The sequence below is a fragment of the Polypterus senegalus genome, chromosome 13 (assembly GCF_016835505.1).
Source record: "Polypterus senegalus isolate Bchr_013 chromosome 13, ASM1683550v1, whole genome shotgun sequence".
NCBI lineage: Eukaryota > Metazoa > Chordata > Cladistia > Polypteriformes > Polypteridae > Polypterus > Polypterus senegalus.
This window is the reverse complement of record NC_053166.1, coordinates 20,096,228-20,122,411: the sequence shown is the minus strand read 5'-3', so window position 1 is coordinate 20,122,411 and position 26,184 is coordinate 20,096,228. Positions and strand designations below refer to the sequence as shown.

The following is a 26,184-nucleotide window of genomic DNA, read 5'->3' as shown; positions in this document are numbered from 1 at the left end:
ACCCTGTGTTAGGATTTAGCGGTTTGGATAATGGATGGATATTACTCTTCTGAAGTAATGGTTTTAGGCTTTTTTTTAGCAAAATACAGTTACATTTATTTATTTATTTATTTATTTATTTATTTATTTATGCTAAGCCTCCAAATCCACCTTTACATACACACGTAGCACTCTGCCAAGACTATCCATTTTTGCACCTCCACCAACAGGCCCCTGAATGACATCACTGGGTCCTGTGGCTGGAACAACAGAGCTCCGTCACTGGAGGTCTACTGATGCCAGCAGCATGGGGCGCAAAGCAGGAATCAACCATGCTGGAAGTACCAGTCCACTGCAGACTTCAGTCAACTGCACCCATTGATAGAGGGCCGACGTAGTGTCACTGAAATACCTAACCTGCATGGCTTTGGGTTGTGGAAGGAATGCCAGCATACCCAGAAATAAAAACACGTAGACGTAAGGGAAACTTCACTACTGGAATGCATACGGTATATGAAAACTTACAATATGTGACTATATAGCAGTCTTTATTTCGCCTTTCATAAAAAAGGGACCCATGGAGGACCCATGGCAAAATACATTAAAAAAAGTACAAAAGTAAAATACAGTTTGGTTAACCAATGATTTCAATATCATATACAAGAATCAGATACGATTTAAATAAAGCATTTTCATTATTAATATGTATTTTCAGTGATTAAAAGTGTGTTTTAGAATTGTTAGCATTCATTCTAGTCATAAAAATAAAAATATAAAAAATATATAAAATACAAAGAAAATAAATTGCAATGATTTAAAGATAAACGGCAGTGCCTGCCAAACACCCTCCTCTGTATTTTTTGAAATGCTTTTACGGGGCTGGCAGCATGGTGTTCCACTGTAGGGAATGGCAACCACATGGGCCAAAGATTAAAAAACGAAGACCAACACAGAAAATAACGTCAATGTGGGATGATGGGCACTGTAGATATAGGAGGTGCTTCAAAGAGATTTACATGAGGGCACCAGAAGAAAGATGCAGCAGTGGAGGTTTGGCAAGAATGAGGTCTACATAATCCTCGAGATTAGCTTTGCGTTTCTGAAAGTGAAATGACTCTCTTTGATTACAGTTTCAAGTCTTTAAGAAGTCTCTCCATGACGCCGGTTTGCAGCGTTTTGTCATCTGGCCACTCTACACAGGTCCCTGTTGACATAAGGGTCTGTAGGCTGCGATAGTTTTGAGGGAGGGCTTCCTTGCTGAAAGGTTCTAACAAAACCAGTAAGACAGAGTTGCTGAGCTTTTCAAATTCCTGGCACTGGGAAAACTCCAGCTCATAGTTGACCCATTCTGTGTTTAGGTAATGAGAAGAAACGACAATGAGGGTCCTGCGACTTTCCCAAACTGTCTCCACCGGGCCCCCATAGCACAAATCCAGCCCACTGTTGTAATGTTTGAGTGCCGGCGTAAGGTGGCTCGTCACCCATGCAGAATCTGTGTTGCAGTGAGCAATGAAGAGGTCATACTTTGGTATTCCGCCATCTTTCACATACTTTTTTGTGGTTGCCTCTTCTGTGGAGTCTCGCTGTTTAGAAAACCTTCGATAAACAAGCCCAGCCGCGACCGCCACGACCAAAATACACCCTGCAACAATCAAGCCTGCAATCAACTTTGCATTACAGTCGGCAAATGTGAAATGGATGTTATTCAAAGACACCCCTTGTTTACTACGGGGGGAGTCACAGACATAGTCCTCTGGCCAGTATTTCAAGTGGCTAGACAGTTTAGTCAATTCTTCAATGGCATCCTTTGTGGAACACTCACACTGGTAATGGTTCTTTCCAACACTGAGTGATTTTATCCGTCGTAAATCTGCCCAAACTTTTTTATCAAATATTTTAATGTTATTGTCACGAATTTCTAAAACTTCTAAAAGGGGCATTGATTCCAGAGTCGGGAGGTGAAGGAGTTGGTTGCTGGAAAGGTAGAGCTGTCTGAGACCCACTGGAGCGACAGTGAACACTTGGAGGTTATTGCTGCTGAGGTCGAGGATGACCACGTGACTTGGGAGGTAGTTAGTCGCATTCTCAAGGTGGGCATGTGAAAGATTAAACACTTGAAACTCCTGTTGCCAAGAACATGGACGTGAAGGGCTAGTAAAGTCATTATAGCTCAAGTCAAGGTTTTCGAGACTACCAAGATATTGTAAAGTCCGGCAAACGTTGTAGTAAGACTTGAAATTGTTCCTGCTGAGTCTAAGGGAGTGTATGGTCTTTAAAGCTCCAGGGCACTGGGCAAGATCAAGAAAATCGTCCACCAACTGGTTTTCTGAAAAGTCAGCCTCTTCGAGGTTCTGTAGTAAGCTGATGAATTTACATTCAAGTTGGGAAATCTGAGTCTTTGTCAGAAGTACTTTGGTCAACGGTTTCATTAGCCATTCATGGAGTGTGAGGAGATCAGATGCTAAAAATGATGATGGCACTATAACATCTTCCAGGATTGCAGATTTGATCTTAAAAGGGACATTAGGCAAAGCTATCGACTGAGAACTAAAAATCAGTCTACTCTGTGTGAACGCCAACTCCTCGATGTTACCTTGGGCCAAGAAAGGAAGCAAAACGATTAAAAAATCTGCCGAGATAACCACTTGCCTAAAACTGATTTTTCTCAGGGGAAGAAAGTGTAAAAGTTTCATCACTTTTGAAGCTTCCACTGAATTGCCTAAGATATCCTGTGACTCATTAAAGATGGAGATTTTTCCCAAATAGCCATTTTGTAATTCAAGCTCTTCCACTTGAAAACAAGGTAAAAGGTTGATTATGTTTCTTAAGGTGTCCACAGTGCATGTGCAATGGCTCTGGCTTACAGTACATTTTCCGTGAGCACTAGGAATCCCGAAGCCATACAAGAGGAACAGCATCCAAGGTAGAGTTGAGATCCACATATCCGGCATCCTAAGAGGGATGAAAACAAACCTGCAGTAACCCCGTAAACAAAGCAAATTTCACATGTCAAATACTCTCAGATACTCTCAGATCAACAAGTACATACACATTGAGTACATATATAAACCCTTGACACGTATTTTTAGGAAGTCACTGTGCACTGGAGAGATTCCAAAGGACTGGAAAATGGCAAATATCATCCCATTATATAAAAAGGGTGACAGGGCAGATCCAAGCAACTATAGGCCAGTAAGCTTAACAAGCATCACAGGAAAATTAATGGAAGGAATTTTTAAGGATAAGATTGAGCAACACATGACAAGGACAGGAGTTATTCTGAAAAGTCAGCATGGGGTCAGAAGAGGGAGGTCGTGTTTTACTAACATGTTGGAATTCTATGAGGAGGCAACAAAAGGATACGATCAAAGTGGAGCTTATGATATTATTTATCTGGACTTTCAGAAAGCATTTGATAAGGTGCCACATGAAAGGTTGGGCATCAAGTTAACAGAAGTGGGAGTTCAGGGTGATGTTTTTAGATGGGTGCAGAATTGGCTCAGACACAGGAAGCAGACGGTGATGGTGCGAGGAACCTCATCAGAACTGGCCGATGTTAAGAGTGGTGCTCCACAGGGGTCAGTGATAGGGCCACTGCTATTTTTAATATATATAAATGATTTAGATAGGAATATAAGTAACAAGCTGGTTAAGTTTGCAGATGATACCAAGATAGGTGGATTAGCAGATAATTTGGAATCCGTTATATCATTACAGAAGGACTTGGATAGCATACAGGCTTGGGCAGATACGTGGCAAATGAAATTTAATGTCAGTAAATGTAAAGTATTACACATAGGAAGTAAAAATATTAGGTTTGAATACACAATGGGCGGTCGGAAAATCGAGAGTACACCTTATGATAAGGATTTAGGAGTCATAGTGGACTCCAAGCTATCAACTTCCCAACAGTGTTCAGAAGCCATTAAGAAGGCTAACAGAATGTCAGGTTATATAGCATGATCTGTGGAGTACAAATCACAGGAGGTTCTGCTCAACCTTTATAATGCACTGGTGAGGCCTCATCTAGAGTACTGTGTGCAGTTTTCGTCTCCAGGCTACAAAAAGGACATAACAGCACTAGAAAAGGTCCAGAGAAGAGCGACTAGGCTGATTCCAGGGCTACAGGGGTTGAATTATGAGGAAAGATTAAAAGAGCTGAGCCTTTACAGTTTAAGCAAAAGAAGATTAAGAGGTGACATGATTGAAGTGTTTAAAATTATGAAGGGAATTAGTACAGTGGATCGAGACTTGTATTTTAAAATGAGTTCATCAAGAACACGGGGACACAGTTGGAAACTTGTTAAGGGTAAATTTCGCACAAACATTAGGAAGTTTTTCTTTACACAAAGAACGATAGACACTTGGAATAAGCTACCAAGTAGTGTGGTAGACAGTAAGACGTTAGGGACTTTCAAAACTCGACTTGATGTTTTCTTGGAGGAAACAAGTGGATAGGACTGGCGAGCTTTGTTGGGCTGAATGGCCTGTTCTCGTCTAGATTGTTCTAATGTTCTAATGTTCTAACAACATGGAATCTGTGGATTCAGACGCCCTCTATCCTCAACTAGGCTGCTAAAAGCACTTGGTACCTGCGAGTTTCCATTTCCCATGGAGAAACACAGAAGTGTGCACAATGGTATGTTTTGGTGTGACTTTGTTTGGAAAATACACACCATGTCAGTCAGTTATTATCCAACCCACTATATCCTAACTAGAGGGTCACGGGGGTCTGCTGGAGCCAATCCCAGTCAACACAGGGTACAAGGCAGGAACAAACCCCAAGCAGGGTGCCAGCCCAACACAGGGCACACGCACACACACCAGGGACAATTTAGGATCGCCAGTGCACCTAAAATGCATGTCTTTGGACTGTGGGAGGAAACCGGAGCACCCAGTGAAAACCCACACAGACACGGGGAGAACAGGCAAACTCCACACAGGGAGGCCTGGGAAGCAAACCCAAGTCTCCTTACTGCGAGGCAGCGGCGCTACCCACTGCGCCACCGTGCCGCCCCACACCATGTCACATTTTTAATAAATGTACTGCACTTCATTGACGTGATGTGAAGGAGAGGAATACAAAGAATTGATTTATTCGGTGTGGTGCGCAGATGTAGTAAAGAACACAAGTAAACACGGACATATGAACAAGGCTTTATGAAGATGTAGTTCTTGCTTTCCTTCTACAAAAAAACATTAAAACACCAAAAAGAGGTCTTTAGTGCATTTCACAATTCACTTGCAAAATGAATTTAAAGTGTTAGCTTTGTGACACTGCATGCGAAATCAAACCTTGCCTGTTTCGCTCATCACTACTACTGATGTTTATGTCACCACATTGAGATTTTATGCAGGTCTTTTACAATTTTATGTAACCTTTAAGGACCACGAAGTGTCAGGACATTCATTTAATGAGTGGATGATCTTGATGTTAATGGTTAAATGAATAAGTGAAAACTTTGAAACCGTTAATAATATTTTATTATTATTATTATTATTACTGCTACTAGGGGGCTTACTCACTGCTCGCTTCAGTCAGCAACCTCCGTGGCCTGCACTACGTGCCAGCCACTTCGAGTCTCTGCCACTCATGTTGTCAAAAGGGGGGCTGATCGCACCCCAAGGAGACACGGTCACTCCTCCGAAACCCCCTCTTAAACGGTGATACAATGGGAAACAAATACAGTTGGTTTTTTTACCTCCTCTTTGCTTGATCAGCTGCTGGCTTGCTGCTGCTGCCGTCATGCGTGCTGCAGCTGTCCTACTCTTTGTCTTTTATTTCCGGCCCCGGTGTGTGGTTAAATCTTTTGGCACAAAGTCTCGTCTCACGGGATGTGAGTTCTTGATATTTTTCAGTTTATAATTTAAAAACGGAATAAGAATCTGAAAATCTAACAACATCACATTAAAGTTCGATAAATTCTGAAAAGAACAATACCAAGCATATATATATGGAGGTTTTTAAAATAAGTCTGATTTAAAATGTGACAAAAAACATGACATAGAAACGTCTCACAAAATCGTTGCACTTTTAGGCTTAGGATTTTATATGTAGCGAGAGAGTAGATTTACATTTATATAGTAGTTTTCTCACTATTCAAAGCACTTTTCATAGTGAATGGGGAGCCACTTTAACCACTAATGTGTAGCACCCACCTGGATGATGCAATGGCAGCCATTTCTGCAGCACTAAACTTTCCACACATGAGCTATTAGGTGGTACAGTTGTAGCCAGGCTACACAGAAATACAATCTGGTGTGCTTTCTTCTGGCTGCTGGCACTGTATTACAGAAACTCGATTCAGGCATAGCAGTCGAGAGCCAAGTTTTGGAGAACCCCACTTGGTAGAATTTCCAACTACCTAGAGCAGACGTCATGTTGCTCAAATGGGACCCTTTAGCTGGAAACCTTTATTTAAAGGACAACCGCTAACTGAGAGAAGGAAGGGGCAAAGGAAGCAACAAAGCAAAAAGCTCTGCTATCTAAGCCAAGGAAGATGGCAGAGGCAAACAGAAGAAAGAAATGGCAAGGTGAAAACCTCAGAATATGTGGGGGGTTTCGGTATTCAGCCCGATGGTTCTCTGGTTGTTCCCATTGGAGACTCATTCTCTATTCCTTGGGGGCGCGGCAGGCCAGCTGCCAGGCTGTTTTCGCGGGGCAGGTGGGTGGCAGTTGCAGTGCAATGTATCTCTTGTCATCATAAGCGGTGGTCCTCCCAGGTGAACCCTGCTGTAGGGACATCAGCTACACGAACGTGTTCAGGACCACGATCAGCTGGGGACCAATCAGCTGATGTTGGTAACTCACTTTCATTTTCAATCTCTATCTCCAGATCACATGCATCAAAATTGGGGTCCGAGAAGTCAGAGATCAATTCTCTTCTAGTGCTCCTGTGTAGTATAATTATCTCCTGTACCGTCATCAGTCCACACCTTGAACCTGTCCCAGTCAATCAATACATAAGACACAATGTTCCTCCAGATATCAAGAGTGAGCCTGATATGGCCGTGCAATATGTAACAAAGAGAATGGAAAACATAGGTGGTATCTCCGGGCATGGAAACCACTCGGTAAGTGACAGTTCTTTGATCGATGGTGATCACCTCGATAGACATGTTAATGGGGGTACGGTTGGAATGATAAAGGAAATGGGTACCTGAACAATGTAAAGTAAGTCTAAAATACCTACACAATAACTATAATTGTAATAAATGAACAATAAAACAGTGGAACAGCCATGGATTAAATAAAAAGGTTGCAGTTATCAGCAAGTAGACGTGAATCCCATGACGAAGCAAAGAAGGGAATGTAGAGACCGGAGCGACGGACGGCCTTATATAGGCAGGAAGCCAACAACGTGGGAGGCGTGGGGATGGGGGACCCAAAGCCGCCTCACACAGTGACCGAGCTGCAGGCTATGAATGTATATATGTACGTAAGTAGGATTCAGTTAGCGTTGGGAACCCGTGTACCAAATTTCTTGAAGATGGGCCCATAAGTAACAAAGACCATTGAAAAGTTCAATATTGCGGCCGACAGTGGCGTCATACCACCGAAATAAGTACCAAATTTCAGCCTTCTACCTTCACGGGAAGTTGGAGAATTAGTGATGTTGGAAAGTTCAATATGGCAGCCGACAGTGGCATCATACCACCAAAATAAGTATGTACATTGGTTTCAGTTAGCGCAGGGAAGCCACCTACCAAATTTCGTGAAGATGGGGTCAGCCTTCTACCTACACGGGAAGTTGGAAAATTAGTGATGTTGGAAAGTTCAATATGGCGGCCGACAGTGGCGTCATACCATTGAAATAAGTACATACATCGGTTTCGGTTAGCGCAGGGAAGCCGCCTACCAAATTTTGAGAAGATGGGGCCATAAATAAGAAAGTTCAACATGGCGGGACGTTGTCGACCGTTATGACCGTTACGTGTAGAATTTCAAAATGAAACCTGCTTAAAGTTTGTATGTAAGCTGTAAGGAATAAGCCTGCCAACTTTCAGCCTTCTACCTGCATGGGAAGTTGGAGAATTAGTAATGAGTGAGTGAGTCAGTCAGTGAGAACTTTGCCTTTTATTAGTATAGATTGAGGATTTGTTCTGTTCTGTGTATTGTATTGTATTGACCCCCTTCTTTTTGACACACACTTCACGCCTAACCTAACTGGAAAGGGGTCTCTTTTGAGCTGCCTTTCCTAAGGTTTCTTCCATTTTTTCCCTACAAGAGTTTTTTTGGGAGTTTTTCTTTGTCTTCTTAGAGAGTCAAGGCTGGGGGCTGTCAAGAGGCAGGGCCTGTTAAAGCCCATTGCGGCACTTCTTGTGTGATTTTGGGCTATGCAAAAATAAATTGTATTGTATCATCAGTCATTCAGTTTAAATAACTGTACGAACATACTACAGTAATCCCTCGCTATATCGCGCTTCGACTTTCGTGGCTTCACTCTATCGCGGATATTACATGTAAGCATATCTAAATATAAAATGTGGATTTTTCGCTGCTTCGCGGGTTCTGGGTCTTTTTACTTCATGTACATGCTTCCTCAGTTGTTTTGCCCAGTTGATTTCATACAAGGGATGCTATTGGCGGATGGCTGCAAAGCTAACCAATCAGAACACGCAGTTAAGTTCCTGTATGCTGAATGGCTCAGCGACGGAGCGCTGAATTCCATTCCGCGGTGTTAACCAGGGAGTCTCGTCTCGCTCATTCAGCATCAACGTGTTTCGCTGTGTAAAGAGTTCACTTTTGTGCTCTTTTGTTTATCTTTGTGCATAGTCAAGCCCTTCATTATGGCTCCAAAACGATCTGCTCCTGCTACTGCTTCAGGGGCCGTGCCCAAGCGCCAACGGAAGATGTTAATGATTACTGAAAAGGTAAATGTTTTAGATATGTTGAAGGAAGGGAAAAGCTACACCGCTGTAGGACACCATTATGGCATCAATGAGGCTACGATTCTTTTAATTTAAAAAGTAGGAAAGGAATATAAGATCTACGGCCGCAGTGTCCTTTTAAACAGGGTGCAAAACGAATTGTAAGTGGATGTAATAAGGCAGTAGTGTGGATGGAATCTGCTTTAGGGATTTGGATTGAAGACTACCGGATAAACAACAACGGCGGTGCTGCACAGTCGCCTGAAGTGGCTTCTTTAGAAGGGCTGTAACGCTCTCCTTTGTTGTGCAGTAAAATTAAACTCATTGTTATCGGACAAGTCATCGTGTCATTGTTGGTGAGTAACCATAATTAATTTTCTACTTACAGTACTTAGTACATGTACGTACGTTTAGTGTCACTGTACACACATTTACTGTACTATTTTTGTTGCATTGTACGTATTTATTACTGGTGGCCTGTCTATCGGAATGGCTGTAACATATGTGATATCGGAGACACTCGATATCTTTAAAATAATATTTAGGTTTTACTGTATATAAACAGTGTGTTTACATACATAATTTCAATGAATCTTACCTAATATCTAAGAGAATACAACGGGATTATGCTGTATAACTGTGCGGGGAATATTTATAAACAGTGTGGGAGAGTTTATAAGGGCTTAAAATATATAAAAATAACTATACAAACATATGGTTTCTACTTCGCGGATTTTCACCTATCGCTGGGGGGTCTGGAACGCAACTCCCGCGATCGAGGAGGGATTACTGTACTACCAACAGTATTTCCTGGTTAAAAAATTGCAAGCAAATTTTCAAGTGCTAGGACTAAATGTGTTGCAATAATAAATAATGTTGTGGCTCCACACACTATTGCAGAGATTGTTAAAGATATAAATATATCTCTACTTTTATGTAATATATTGGTCTGGGGGTGTAGGGGGCATGTATAAATTTAAATATATAGTAATATAGAGAGAGATTTTAAGAGTGTCCCATATTTCTAATTTTCTAATCTGGCAACCCTAGGGTGAAGGTGCTGAGTGGGGAAAACATCATGGGAAACTCTATACAGTAGATGTTGGGAAACTAAGTCTGGAAGGGGGGCATTTTGAGATAAGAATTGTAAAATATTCGGGCTCTCTGGACACTCGCGGCTCGTTTCATGAACTAAGACAGGCTTTATATGCTCTGCAATTGTTTTCTATGCTGTGCAATAAAGTCTTAAATTCTGACTGCCTTTCTGAAGACTCTGCTTGCATTTTACTGAAGATTTCTCCACAACGTTAACTGGCCATAGTTAACAATTAATTAATGGAGAGATAGTGCTGGTCTCCATTTACGTTAATCATTTTCAAAGTGTTTTGTTGTCTTGTCTTTTTAAACAAATCTGTGTTTTTATTGGTATTCATTACCCATCCATCCATCTATTTTCCAAATCGCTATATCCCAACTACAGGGTCACGGGGGTCTGCTGGAGCCAATCCCAGCCAACACATGGAGCAAGGCAGGAAACAAACCTCGGGTTGGGCGCCAGCTTACCGCAGGGTACTCATTATGTAATTAGTAATTTGTTAAGTTTGTATTTGCATCTGCTTGTGAAGTTGTCACCTTATGAGAAGGGTTTAGGATTAATAGTGGACTCAACACTATTAACTGCCAGACTAAGAAGGCTAACAGAATGTTCAGTTATATAGCGCCTTGATGTGTGGAGTACAAACCCAAGGAGGTTCTGCTGAAGTTCTATAACATACTGGTGAGGCCTCATCTGGAGTCCAGGGTGCAGTTTTGGTCTTTGAGCATAAAAAGGACATAACAGCACTAGAAAAGGTCCAGAGATGAGCGACTAGGCTGAGTCCAGGGCTACAGGGGATGAGTTATGAAGAAAGATTAAAAGAGCTGAGCCTTTACAGTTTAAGCAAAAGGAGATTAAGAGGAGACCTGACTGAAGGGTTTAAAATTATGAAGGGAATTAGTCCAGTGGATCCCAGTTGTTACTTTAAATGAGTTCAACAAGAACATAAGAGCACGGCTGAAAACTTGTCATGGGTAAATTTCATTTTTATTCACACTGAGAGCCATAGACACATAGAATAAGTGACCAAGTAGACAGTAGGATTTTAGGGTCCTTCAAAACTCGACTTGACGTTGCTTTGGAAGAATTAAGTGCATAGGCCTAATGGCTTGTTCTCGTCTAAATCTTTCTAATGTTCTAATCTGCCTGTTAAGTTGTTACAGTGCTCTATGCCTGCAGTCAGTGAAGAGCACTATACAAAAATGAACCGAATTGAGGTGAATTGCATACATGCTGACAATCATAATGAAACTGGGGACATTAGATGACCACAATGCGTGGTTTTGGTGAATAATCATACCCAGTTTGTTTAATCTTTGTGCGCCGCGTGTGTACATACAGAATGTTCTCAAACCCACTTAATCCTATTTAGGGTCATGGGGGAACAAGGCAGAAATGAACCCTAGACTGGGCACCAGTCCGCCACAGGACTCAATCATATTTGCGCCACAGTGAAGCTGTGGGATGCAGGAAGAAGGAGGAGAACGCCACACACAGTGACAGTCACCAAGCCAAAAAGCTAACCATGAAGCTTCCATAGCAGTTCTCCTAACAATGCCATGCTACAGCCACACAGGTGTCAAAATGGATGGATGTCCTGCAGATTTTGTGTTACCATAAAGCATGTTACTTTAATGCCCACCCATTTTATTAACATGTTAGACTTTACCATCAAGGTTCAAAGATTTCATTTTAACGGTGCAAAAATATGACAGCAAAATTCCTATGATTAATATAATAAAAAAAAGACATTTGAGGTTTTCTTGCATAACTCAATTTCCGGCCTTGTGTTTCCTCTCACTCTGCAATGCCATAAGTTATATTTGCATAAAACATTTACCCGTACAGCTGCTTTCTGTTACAGGAACTTTGGTGATGCCATCACTGCCTTGGCATTACCAGTGAAAGTGACTCCAAATGACTTTATAAAATTAGCATCTGGTGGGCGGCGTGTCACTGCTCTGCCCGAGTCGTGTGTGAGGCGCTGATTAGATTTAACTTTTATTGCAGGATTGCCTTTTGACTTCGTAATGTGGCCTTGAGATGTTGCCCATCATCCTCTTTAATAAAACCCTTGTGTGCGTCCAGTGTGTGTGTGCCTTCTGGTGAAGTGCGCATGCGCAGGGCCACACAGCACGTGATCAGTCTCTTCCTGTGCATTCCTCGTGCAGAGAGAGAGACAGACACACACACAGGCGCGCGCGCGCGTCACACACAAACATGAGACACACACACACACGAGTCACACACACACGCACACGCGAGACACACACACACAGGCACGCACGACAGACAGACAGACACACACACAGGCGAGAGACAGACAGACACACACACAGACACAGAGGCTTAGAGACTTAAGAGCTTAAGAGACACACACAAACACATACACACACACACAAACATGAGACACACACACGCAGGCCCACGAGAGAGGCACACACACACACACAGGCGTCATAAGGTCATAAGGCTATAGCGCAAATTCTTGCAGTGTTAGTTTTCTCAGTTGTTCAAGGTTTTCTTAGTGTTATTCAATGTTTTTACATTTAGTTTACTATTACGCTGTGCTTTCTATGGTATAGTTAACTATATTTGTGCTTAAAAACTTAAAAAAATATATATTGACATACAGTTCATGCAGTCTGCAGCAGATTAATTGTATTTACATACAATCCTATGGTGGAAATTACTTTGGTTCACGACCAAATCGGGTTACAACCAGAGTTTTGGAACGAATTATGGTCATGAGCCGAGGTTCTACTGTAGTACTGTCAGACAAAATTACAGGCATTTTACAGAAATACAAACCAGTATTACTGAGAGAGAAAATTAAAGGCACACAATACAGTGACACATATTACAGCCACATACAAGGTCCCTCGCCATTTAATATAGACTGTTCATACAAATGTTTATGCACTACTGTTCTAGCGCCCGTTATTTTAACAGGCTTAATGTCTAGTATACAATAAAGTCTTATTGATGATATCACATCCTGACTGAAGTTGCCTCCTGCCTGTTGCTGTTAAGAGAGGCTCCACCATCCCATGGCCCTGACTAAGAAAAAGCAGTTGAAAAAAAGTTCAAATATAGTGTTATATACAGGGAGATTCTAATGGGTTATGATGTGCTGCTCACGTAATAATGAAGCAATAGAAATTTAATAGTTCACTTCCCAGATCCTCCCTGCGTGGAGTTTGCATGTTCTCCCTGTGTCTGCGTGGGTTTCCTCCCACAGTCCAAAGACATGCAGGTCAGGTGCACTGGTGATTCTAAACTGTCCCGAGTGTGTGCTTGTTGTGTTGGTGAGTGGGTGTGTGTGCCCTGCGGCGGGTTTGTTTCCTGCCTTGCACCCTGTGTTGGCTGGGATTGGCTCCAGTAGACCCCTGTAACTCTGCAGTTAGGATACAGCGGGTTGGATAATGGATGGATTCTTTGTATATCCTTATTTTGATTATGATTATTACTATTATGACTGCCTACTTTATATACAGTATATATATATATATATACCTGTATATATATATATATATATATATATATATATATATATATATATATATATATATATTATAGAGCTAGTTGATGCTTGCTCCAGAAGGCACAATTTAAAATAAAGATTGATTGACTGTTTTTTTGATTGACTGATTGTTTGATACACTAATATAAAATCCATCCATCCAGCCAAACACAGGGTCACGGGGGTCTACTGGAGCCAATCCCGGCCAACACAGGGCACAAGGCAGGAACCAATCTTGGGCAGGGTGCCAACCCACTGCAGGACACACACAAACACACCCACACCCACACACCAAGCACACACTATATAGTGTATAAAGTTCTGAAATATATAATCACTAATACTGTATATACCAATGATATTTTTCTCTTTCTGACAATTGTTTCCTGTTTTAAACAAAATACATGATTACAAAAGCAGCCAGCAATATAAATATGCAGACGTTTTAATTTTTATATTGCAAGTTTGCACATTCTAATCATTTAAACTGATCATCAGCTCTTAATTTTGCAGACAATGGTGATGTTTTATTTTGCAAGGTGCGGTATTGTTCTGACCACAAAAAAGTTACATTTTATAAGCAACAGAAACACTGTAATCATTCCTACTTTTGCTCTCTGATCACACTACTTCTTCCTGTGCAGCAGCCCTTTGCAGGATGCATTCAAGCACATAACTGCACCCCCTCACTCACTCAATCACATTGAAACAGTTTAGTGTCACCAAATAGATTAACGTGAACTTGTTTGGAATGCAAATGGAAATTGCAGCACCAGGAGAAAATCCGCTCAGCGTAGGACAGTATTGAGATTGGAAGTCTCTGGAGGTGAGAATCAGCAGTGATAACTACTGTGCCACCACGTTCCTGCTTATAAATACATTATATAAGACCTCAAGATGCCAGGCTATTTAAGAGTCCAAGAATTAACAAAATAAGAGTGGGAGATTGAGCTTTTTGTCACAGTGCTATGAATTGAGCTGCCTGAACTTTAAAATCTAGACTGAAGACTCACCGTTTTAGTTTAGCATACCCTGACTTGAGCTGCTGATTTACTGTGCATAATATCTGTTTATTAGTCATTTGTAAAAAAAAATATATGAGTAATTATCTGTGTTACCCATCTAAGATGGGTTGAAGCCTAGATAATCAACACAGACCTTAGCAATAACATTTGTACTGCACCATGCAATATCTGTGTCTCTGTTGTATGCCATTTGGAATGGGATTCGTAAAAGCAGTGTTAATGTTTGTGATGTGTCATCTGTTGGAATAACAAATGCAAGGCATTTTACTACTAAAAATGTTTGTCATGCGCCATCTGTTGGAATGATAAAGACAAAGCAATCAGATAGGCATGCAGACACTTATCCTTAAATTAAGGTGGATACAATATTGCAGTAGCGCTGGACAAGTTACTTCAGCCAGGGATAAATCACCAAAAGAATGAGCTGGCATTACATCATCTATAACAGGAGTGCCTATAAAAATGACAGCTCTGCACAGTCACAAACACTTTCTCCAACTAGTGCAACAAAAGGCAAGCAGCCCTTTTAAGGATGGTGAGCCACCTCAAAGAGCCATGTAAAGACCAGAGAATCCAGCCATTGCGGCACCCAGCTTGTCACTACAATATTTACAAACTGCTACTGCTCCTCCTCTATTCTGTTTCTCTGCTCGGTACCTTGATATGCCAATTTGTGCCACTGCCCTACTTTCATGCTGTTCTCCTGCCCATAGAAAAGACATCTGAGATACTGGAAACCTTTGAGTCCTCAGATGGAAAGATTCTCTCATCCTTTTGGATGGCCAAAGCAGAGACTCTACTGCAGAATGAATGTCCAGCAAAGGGTGGGCAGCTAGTTGGCGGAGGTCTCCAGGACTGTGACAGGGTCTGACTCTGCCATTATAACTGCCTGTGGACCTCCCACTGGTTTATTTTCTCCATGGTTGCAGCTAACTGGTGATTTTGTTTCCCTCTTCTCTGTTGTCAATTGACCGTAGTTCAACAATTAATAAATGGACGGCTATTGCTGGTGTCCATTTATGCTAAACAGTTTTTGTTTTCCTGTGTGTTTAAACAAATCTGTGTCTTTGTGTGAATTCATTTTGTGTTTAGTAATCTGAAAAAAATATTACACTTGCATTTTACTTCAGAACTTTTCAAAGTACTCTGCACCTGCACTCTGTGGTGAGTGCTATAAAAAATAAACTGAATTGAATTGAATGTTAAATTTTCCTTCTTTATTTTAGGTGATAAAGTCACTTAAGACTGCTGTATATTTAAATTGATGTAAGCACAGGGAAGTCCTTTTGCCTTTTTTTTACATTTATTTTGTAGACATCTTACAAAGTGAGCACCGGCAGCACAAGTGCTTTTTTCAGCGATGGGGGCTGAATGAGTGACACGAGGGACCTTTGCACAGTTCACTGCTTCAAGTAGGCAGCCAGATATATCAAGAGCAGCATTCACCCAATTTGTGAGTTGATCTTATCTGCGGCCATCTGACAAGTGGTACACAAGTATGAAATCCCTTTCTTCTAGAACTAAAATCATTTTTTATTCCTCAAGCAATAAGTAAGATTTTTAAATGACATAACGTGGCACTCTAGCGACCCTGCTCAGGCTTCAACGAGCTTAGAAGATGGTATGGCACTTATGTATGAGCTCTACTTAATATAATATTGTAATGACTCATACTGTACATTGACAATTGTACAGTAGCAAGAAAAAGTGTATGAATCCTTAGGAAATAGCCATATTTATGCATAAATGTGTCCTAAAATATGTTCTGAACTTCATCTAATTTACAAATAAACAATCATAATCTGTTTTAATTCATAAAATAAAAAATATTGTATTGTTCTTGTACATATTAAATACTACATTCATAGAGCAGGTTGGAAAAAAGTATGTGAACCCCTAGGCTCATGACTTCTTAAAAAGCCAACTGGATTTCACAAACCTGGAGTCCAACCAATGAATCAAGATTGGACTCCTTTGGTACTTTGTCTCACCGGAAAATCATTGGATAACGTTGGTTTGAAATTGTGTCAAATGAGCGGTTGCTCATGGATGCCCGAATAAGGAACATTACCTGCATTGTGAGGGAATGTTGATTACGTCACTACAGCCACGTGACGTGTTTCCCCGAGGGTGATCCGGCTCATAAGATCCTGATTGTTGGGGACCCGAGTGGCTGGACCAGGCCAAGGGATCACCCATGTAACAGATGGAGGGTCATTTCCAGAGGGTGGGACTGGATTGTGTGTCTGCCTGGAGGGTTGCCAACCGGGATCCCGAGTTGTTTCGTCATGTAGTGGGTACGGCAACACACTGTACCAGTGCATTATCCCCAACTTGACTTGACTAGTATCGCTATTAAAGATTGCAAAGTTAATACTTCATAACTTTTTCATTTATTTGTTTAGATTTTATTTGTGATAGAGCATATACTTAATTATTTTGTTATACGTGAAGTCCGGGGAGGCAGGTGAGGCTCTCATCATGAAAAGTAAAAAAAACAAATCATAATAACATCAAATAAATGTGTCCACTGGTCTGTACTATCAATTTGTTTTCTGTGTGATTCCAATAATTTTGATCATTTTTATAGTCAAAATCTCTGAATTGGCACATTTCCTGTTTAAATACGGGAGAAACGCGAGGTGTGGCAGTGACGAGCCTCACCTCACCTCTGACAGCGTAGTCCTTCACACATGGGGCTGATGCTTGCAGTTGCCACATGCCTGTTACTGTCTCTCTGTATATTGCCAAAATAATGTTTGCAGACACATTTATTATACACACTGAGTCTCCACAGTCTGGCTAATATCTTTAATGAATGTCTTTGACATTTTTAGTCTTGCTGATCTGACATAAAACTGCTGTGAAAAGGCACAAGGTGAGGCAGACAGTACCGTGTCGCCCTGAAGGGGGCGCATGTGAGCCCAACAGGCGCTCATTGCTGCTGTTCTTCTTGGCGATAATCTCCATTGACGCAGAGAGGCTTTCAAAACTAAAGGAAAATAAGGAGGACTTTTACAAGAAAGTGATTTTTGTAGTGTAGGATAGGCTCATGGACTTGATTTACAAATAAAGGTAAAGCAATAAACGGTTTTCAGTTTTATAAAAAATGGGATCAGACTAAGAGAAAAACAATCCAATATTTTAAAACTTAATTCTGACCGTAAATAAAATATTCTTTTATTTTTCTTGTTATCCTTTTGTTGAACAATCTGTATTAAAATTAATTAAAGCATCAGAATGAAGAGCTTTTAAAAACAATTCAATTTTTCAATCAAAGTCAAAACTGAAATCCGTTTTTATTCACCACTCTAAACTCTACTCATTGTAGAGTATTAATTGTGGAATTGCAATGGCAAATTTAGAACACATGGAGGGTGAGGAGCAAATGCGCTCTCTCTTCGCTCCCTGTCTCTCTCGCTGCTAGAAATGTGACATTCTTTCTTAGCCAAATATGCGCCTTACTGACCTATGAGTGTGCAAAGAATGCTGATGAGATATGAAACATAACCAGTAGTCAATATGCAGGCTGCCAACTGAATAGTGAATAAGCTACTCTTTTTGGTTTATATATTTGTAAATCTGACTCTGAAAGAGTCACCAGCCATGAACTTCACCGCACATCACTGCTAGTGAACATCTCCAGGTCAGACGGGGCATAAAAATGATCACATAGCCACACATCTTTCAAATGCACAGCCCAGGACATTACTATTGGATTTATTCAGTCCTTCTTAATAAGGGCAATTTTTTAAACTTCCATGGTCCACAGCATTCTCACAAGTCTGGGGAGGCGAATCTTGAAAGAAGGTGCTGTGAGACCTCTGAACTCTTCTGAGACTCTCCCCCAACGGGACGACACGCAGAAGCACAACTGCCACGTCTGTTCAGTGTTGCTTGTCCGTCACAGAGGCAACCGCACATTCCCAGCACCACAGAAACTACAAGCTGACTGCTGCCACACACAAAGCGCCGGTCAGCCGATGGGTGATGCAGGAAACATTATAAGTTGACCACTGACCTGGCCCCGACCCTGCCTGTTTGCGGTGTCTGTGTATAGTAGAGTGGTAGATCCTGCAACAACTCTGCTGTTACTGTTTTGAGTTGAATAAAGCTGGTTTTGCTAAAGTACTGAGACTCAGCCTCATCTTTGGGTTGCAAGACAGGGACTCATGCTTCACACTGCATTAAAGGTCGGCCGTCACCTATGACTGAAAACTTCTCAGTTTATTGATACCCCAGGCCCATCATTTCGCTGTACTGCTGTAGCTGTGTAACTTGATGTTATACAACTGTGGCTTTACCATTTACCAACACTTGCATAAGAACTTCCTCCTCTACTTAGAAAGAGAGATGCTCCCTCCTTTTACAGTCAGCTGCAGTTACCAAGTTTCTAACCACTTTCCAAATATCTAATGTTGCTATCACATACACTTTACGTTTCCTGTTTGGTTAGGAAACATTCCAAGTGGGTTACAGATTTATACCTTGTGTGTCACCACAAGAGCCTACTGGGACTGAGCATCAGCATGTGTTTCATAAGGTCTCAGTGATATTTTATGTGTTTCACCAAGTAATTGTAAGAGTCTGAGTGGAAGCGTAAGCCAAGATGTGACATCATTAGGAATCAAACAAGACCTTGTTCTGAGAAAATACCAAGTCGGGTTGTTAATTTAGCTTTCATGTGTGAAGGAAACTAATGATGAGACGTGCCAGAATATGCTCTGTTTGACATCCCAGCCTTGACAAGGCCACAATATCTAACACTAAGTTTAAAAAAGATCAACCTAGCAAACTGAAAGACTAACTTTTAATGTGTTGGAGGTCCCAGTTCCTAAAAAGAACACTTGATTGTTGTCGTAATCAACCATTAAAAAGGAAATCTTGAATTTCACAGAAAGAGCACAGTGGAAAAAAAGTATAACATTGATGTTGTTCATTCAACGTAAATTTTCTCTTTCAAGCAACTTAAGATTAGTCATTTAGTGTTGTAGCTTGAAATATTTGGTTTCAGATCTCAGTGAAAGTAAAAAAAAATGTGTTTGTACCAAAGTAAGTTATGGTGGAGGGAATAAACATAAAAATCCTATTTCAGTTAACCTAATATTTTAGGTTTTTCGTGTGCTGTGTGGGAGGGCCGTTTGTATCTTCTTCCGGTCGAACTTTCCAGCGTAATGGCTTTCCAACTGCCATAAAAGAAGAACACTTTCCTGAGTGGAGTGGACGTGGCTATACAGGTCTGGTCACTTTCTGTTTCTCAGCTGTTAATTTTAAGTATAAGAACTCGTAAAAAACATAATTTCAGGAAAGCTGTAGAAACGTTTAATAATTTTTTGTTGTATATTTAATATTTACACTGCAAAATGCTTGTGTATTTGCACTAGATTTTTAAATAAATGTAAAAAGTACAGCTTTGGAATGTGTTATGTTCATAATATTTCTAATAGCATAAAAACAGGTCACGACCAATAAACCATTTTAAATTGTAACAACTTGAAAAACAGATTTACTTCAGTATTAAACAAGTGAATTGCACCCAATCACTCTAAATGATTTGCCGCAACAAAAAAATTGTGGGTTCAATAAGACAAAAAGAATTATATTGGTTCAGATTGAAAATATTAAGTGTGAATCATTATCTTAATTATTTTAAGTTGAATGGAGGTTATACTTGTTTCAGTGGTTATAAAAGGGGATCGCTCAATTAAACATTTTTTAAAGTTTTCCACATTTACACCAATGGAAAGTTCTTATTTTCAAAAGATTCCATTTGTATGACTCATTTATTGAATGTACAAAGGGAAAATGTATTAGTGTAATATTATACTTATTATGTCCAGAATTGTAATAACAAACTGTGTAAAACAAATTACTAATTAATACACTCTAATAACTAGGTTGTTGTATCGTGTTAGCTATTATGAATTTAGAGAAAAGCCAAGCCCAAGATCTTGCCTGAAGAAGGGGCCTGAGTTGCCTCCAAAGCTTGCATATTGTAATCTTTTTGGTTAGCCAATAAAAGGTGTCATTTTGCTTGGCTTTTCTCTACACTCTAATAAAAAAGTGTTGTTACTGTGTTGTACTTGAGATTCTTGTCTATGAGAACTATTTTAATAAAGCACTGAATTCAAAAGAATTCAAATGAGTTAAAGTAATTGATTAAAATGCTGCGATACTCACACGTTAATCGATTAAGCACTAGATTGAAAAGAATTTCGGAGCCATTAGAGGCAGACATTCATTCCACATTCTGGCAGAAGAATGAACATCAGCAGAAGAGTCCATTTACTCAAACGTCTATCTAATGAGAGAATCATCAATGACAGAGTTCTTCTTCACTGGTAACGATTCAAACACAAAAGAATCCCAAGTGAAATGAAGAAGTCTCATGGATCAATAGGCGATACTTGCACATGCGCGTTAAACATGAACCTGCGAAAGCGAAGATGCTGATGTCATCCCCTATGCGCTACTTAACTGCGCTCCTGTTGACCTCCGCTGACTTTGATTTGTTTGTGCTTTGTACATCGATTTATATGACTGACAGAAAAAGTCATTCAAAAAGAACAAACCGATCGCGAATCAGCCTCCACATATAGGGACAGATGGACTGCTTCTGACCCATGGGTGAGTGGAGAGGGCATGAGGCGCGTTATGTGCGGGCACAGCAACAAAGCAGTCGGGCACGTGTGGATCTGCAGAAGACCTGTGTGAGCGTCTGATGAAGAGGTAGCAGCTTTAGTGGCCACCTACCACAAGGGTTGCTAGACATCCCGATTTGAGCTGGACTATTCAACAGGCAAATTCCGAGTCCTGCATTGCCTCTGAAAATCCCGATTGAACAAAAATTGTATGCAGAAAAAAAAATCTTAATTCAAATTTTATATTGAAAATAGTTAAAGATTTGTATCTGAAGTTAGTTCTTTCTGCTTTGAAAAACTTCCTAATATGTAGAAAAAATACATTAAAAAGCAATGTATTGTTGGCTACCTAGCAGGACACTAACAGATTAAAAAACCCGAACTTAGCATGTGTTATTGTAAACAAGAGTCCTTTTAAAATCAGGAGCCTTTGGTATGTCACCGTCTACTTATGGTTATTTACCATATGGAGCCTATTTCGGATCTGAATACATAATCTGTTCTTTCTGGAACCTTCATGTGGATGAGTCTTTTGGAACCCAAAAATGGATCCCCTAAGGTATCACTCTGAAAAAAAAAAAACACTTCGAGGCCTTTATTTTAGAGTATTGGCAAGTAATTATTACACGTAATTGTTTTTCTTTTTTAGAAATTAACCACGGAAATATTAACATGCTTGAAAGGATCGCGATTACAAATCAATGAAACAGCTGCCCTAATCTATCTATCTATCTATCTATCTATCTATCTATCTATCTATCTATCTATCTATCTATCTATCTATATCGCGTGCAAACCACAAAGAACTGGCAGCTACTTTGCATGATGGGGCTTTCCCATAATTTTCACTAATTTCACACATGTTACTAACATTAATAATTTATAAACCAGGTAAATGACAACAGATGATTAAGTCTTGCCTGAAGAAGGAGCCTGAGCTCCCTCGAAAACTTGCATATTGTAATGTTTTAGGCTAGCCAATAAAAGGTGTCATTTTACTTAACTTGTCACTAAAACAGGCATAAATATATAGTGTTAAATATGCAAATCAAGAATTCCCGGGGTTGTAAAGTGCATGCTCGCCAGTTCAGCAAAGATATTTAAATCCAGCCTTTAGTATGTGTGTTCCTCAGATATTGTTAGGATTCATAACGGGCACACATACGGTAAAAGCGCTCTGAATGGCAATCCACTGCGCTTACAAAATTAAGAGAAGAAAAATATACGTAACCAAAATCTGCATCCACCCAAAATCGAAATAAGGACGAAAAAAATAAAATAAAGCAAACAGTACTACAACAAAAGTAAAACGAATAACTTGCATCTAAAGAAAATATAGAAAAAAAGAGGTTAGGCATAAAGAAAGTACGGTGCGTCCTGGTATTTGGAAGACCGCCCATAAAGGATTATGGTCAGACGTTAATCAGTAGCACACGAAAATAATATAAAACGATATAAAAAAAGCTAATGGGAGTCTGACGGTTGTATTGAGTCCGAGTGCGTGTAAATCAGGGTCTATAATGGTTAAAGAAATGCCGCCCCTTGATTTTTCTGCACTAGTCGACCGAATAGTTCGCTTAAATAGTAGAGTCGGCCCTGTGTACCTTTGGACCCTGGTGGGACCCCCCTAGTCCCTACAAGTCACATACCGATGATTTATCGCGCACATTAAGGACTGCAGTTCTTTTTTACCAACTCCAGCTACTGATAACAACATCCGAAATATTAAGTTCTCCTCAAAGCAGTATGCTTGCATCCTTCGATTTGTGAGACTGTGTGACGAAACAGCGCGGATCTGAAGAAAACTATTAAAGGCTACTCACCGCATGACACCCACCCGTCTGTCTGTGTCGTCTGCTGCGCTCAAGGTTTTGCTCCGTCTCTTAAGTTAAGTCAGACATGACACCTCGTCCAGGAAGTTCGTCAAACTCTTCGTTTACTTTGCCTTCTCTCATTCCTTTATTTTCGGAAGTCTGGAATACTGTGAGGTAGCCGAGCGGCAATGTAGGCGGAGTGAAGTTTGGTATTTAAATTCACTGCCCAGCGGGGAGCGTTGAACAGGGCGATGAGCAAAAATCAAAGCCGAACTGGTCTCGGAAAACTGGGCTTTAAAATGGAACCTTTAACTGTTTGAAAAGAAGCTGTCCTTTCATTTTACAAGGATACGTAATCGGGACATTTTGAAAATGACATTTTAGTGCCAAACCTAACATTTTTAATCATTGTAAATGTCTTTAGCTCTTGTCAGACAAATTGAAATCAAAGAAACTGGGAAAAACGGACAGAGGCTTTAAAATGAAACATTTAGCTGGTTAGAACGAGTCTTTGCACTATCCCTTAAATTTCCAAGGACACATAAACGGTACATCTAGAAACTGAAATTTTAATGCCAAACCCAACAATTTAATCATAATAATTCGCCTATAACTCTGTTCAGACAAACTAATAAAGTTGATGTTGCTCGTATGGCAATGAATCTCAGTCGGTGAATTTGCAGCTTCATCAGGTACTGGCACGTAGAGCCTGTCAATCCAATGCCATCGGATTGTCGATCATCTGAGGGGGTCGTAAAGGTATGATAATGATGTATGTTTCATGTTATCATGGTGTTGAAACGGCACTCCTGAAAGTGTTCAACGACATCTCTCTTATTACTGACTGAGGTGATGCGGCAGTCCTTCTTCTCCTTGACCTGTCCGCTGCCTTTGACACCATTGACCATGAAACATTGCTGATGCGGCGTGAACATCTTGTTGGGTTTAAAGCGGCTGCTCTTAACTGGTTCAGGTCATATCTAACTGGTAGACACTTTTCAGTGACTTTTAATTCCTCTTTTTCATCTACTGCTCCTCTTAAATATGGTGTTCCTCAGGGATCCATTTTGGGTCCTATTTTATTCTCTATATACCTTCACCCTATTGGAGCGATTTTTAGGAAATTTAACATTTCTTTACTAGGCTGATGATACTCAGGTTTATATTCCTGTCTGCAACTCTGCAATAAATCAACTCCACAACTGTCTGTCTGAACTAAGATCCTGGATGGCTAATAATTTTCTTGATCTAAATCAAAATAAACTGCGGTGGGTTGGCACCCAACCCAGGATTGGTTCCTGCCTTGTGCCCTGTGTTGGCTGGGTTTGGCTCCTGCAGACCCCGTGACCCTGTATTCGGATTCAGCGGGTTAGCAAATGGATGGATGGATGGATGAATCAAAATAAAACGGAGGTGCTTATAGTGAGTCCATCAGCTAAAGCCCAAATTGGTCTTGGACCTCTCGGCTCTTTCTCTGTCTTCCAAACCTCAAGTCCGCAATCTTGTTGTTACCTTTGACAGTAACCTTTCTTTTAAGAAACGAGTTCATTCTGTAGTCAAGAGTTGCTTTTTCCAACTTCGTCTGGTAAGATAAAGCCTTTTTTTAACTTCTAGGGATCTTGAGAAAGCCACTCATGCTTTTATTTTTCTCTCGCCTCGATTACTGCAACTCGCTGTATTCTCGGATTAACAAATCTCTGATACGCAGGTTACAGTTGGTCCAAAATGAAGCCGCTCGCTTTCTGGTTGGGGCAAGAAAATCTGACTCTGTTTCTCCTATTTTAGCTCCTTTACACTGGCTGCCTGTCAGTTTTCGAATTGATTTTAAAATCTTGCTGCTAAGTTTTAAATCTTTACATGGGCTTGCTCCTGCCTATTTATCTGAATTGTGTGTTTTACACCAGCCATCTAGAGTGCTTAGATCTTCTGGTCAGTTGTCTCTTGTTGTCCCTCGTACCGAGTGTCAAACTAAGGGGGACAGACAGGACTTTTACAGCTGCTGCTCCTCGCCTGTGGAACTCTTTACCTCATCATATAAAGGAGTCGTCTACAACTGAATTGTTCAAAACGAGATTAGAGACTCATTTCTATTCGCTTGCATTCCGTGACTTTCAGTAATACTGATGGTTTCCACATTGTGATTATGTAACATTACTTCTATTGATTATGTATCTTATTTTATGTTCATATATTTTATTTCTATTTATGTTTTTATGTTAAATTGTTTTGTTTTTCTTTTATTCTATTATTGTAAAGCTCTTTGGCCAGAGCATTACTGTGTTGTTTTAAATGTGCTATATAAATAAATTGACATTGACATTGTATGTACACAGACTTGGGGGCGCGTTTCTGTTTCTGAAAACGCACGCCTCGGAAACTGAGGGGGTACCCACCCAGGGATCACTAAACTATGATGATAATGAGTGGGTATCGTTAATGAAAGTACACTCGAGGGGCATATCCTACACAGGTCGTCGAAGTCTAATAATACCGACTACCCACCCGTCATAGGGCAAATGGGCTTCTACCGGCGCTGCTTGAATCCATAGATGGAGTTTAAACGCGGGCAATTACAGGCTTGACACAACGGATGCTCAACGTTACTAAAATACATTTCCAATAAAGGTATATTTTTTTCTTCAAAGAAAAATAATAAGGCCAGAGCTAATGTAAATATATGAATGATCAACGAATGCGGTCATTTAACGGCTTCTAGACTTTGAACAGATATTTGTATTAAATAAATCACGGATCATTTTACTATTTCAATTTCAGCTTGAGAGAGGTCACTTTTCCTTATATATTTGGCATTCGGTATTTTCCTCTTTTACATATTAGATAGCCGCTCCTCAAGTAGTAATTTAAATGACCACAACTTGGAGCGCTTGTGTCCGCGTGCCCGAGTCGTGAACGTGCCGCTTGTCCAAAGAGCAGACTTTTAGCGGCGGGCAATTCCACAGGACCTTGGGACGTAATTTAGGGGCCTGCGGCTAAAGGTGACAGTGGCGTAGGTCTGTTTGTAAAATCATACAATTGCCAGCAAGTATCGTGCACGCTGCCATCTCGTGATTGCACACACACACATAGCGGGCAAATCAGAATCGCCAATCTTACCTAAGCGGTGCTTTTGCAGTGCGGAAGGAAATCATAGCAAACGAAGGAAACCTATGCACACACAGAGAAAACGTGCAAACTCCACGCAGGGTGCATCCGGGAGTTAAACGTCGGTCCCGTT

The 26,184-nt window shown here is 40.6% G+C and overlaps 1 protein-coding gene across 4 annotated transcripts in view; it reads right to left on the bottom strand.

Annotated features, from left to right (window-relative positions):
• Positions 1-23,541, bottom strand: part of LOC120542369 (toll-like receptor 2 type-2) — a 44,270-nt gene extending 20,729 nt beyond the window's left edge. The window contains exons 1-2 of one of the 4 annotated variants that reach the window (XM_039774773.1): positions 22,959-23,142; positions 509-2,952 (exon numbers count right to left, since the gene is read on the bottom strand). In XM_039774773.1, the coding sequence (XP_039630707.1) occupies positions 1,104-2,952; positions 22,959-22,963 (1,854 nt within the window). In that variant the 5' untranslated portion in view covers positions 22,964-23,142 and the 3' untranslated portion in view covers positions 509-1,103. Of the gene's footprint in view, positions 1-508; positions 2,953-22,958 lie in introns of those variants that run through there. The other 3 variants (XM_039774775.1, XM_039774774.1, XM_039774776.1) reach the window with 3 other exon arrangements.
• Between the last annotated feature and the right edge of the window lie 2,643 nt (positions 23,542-26,184).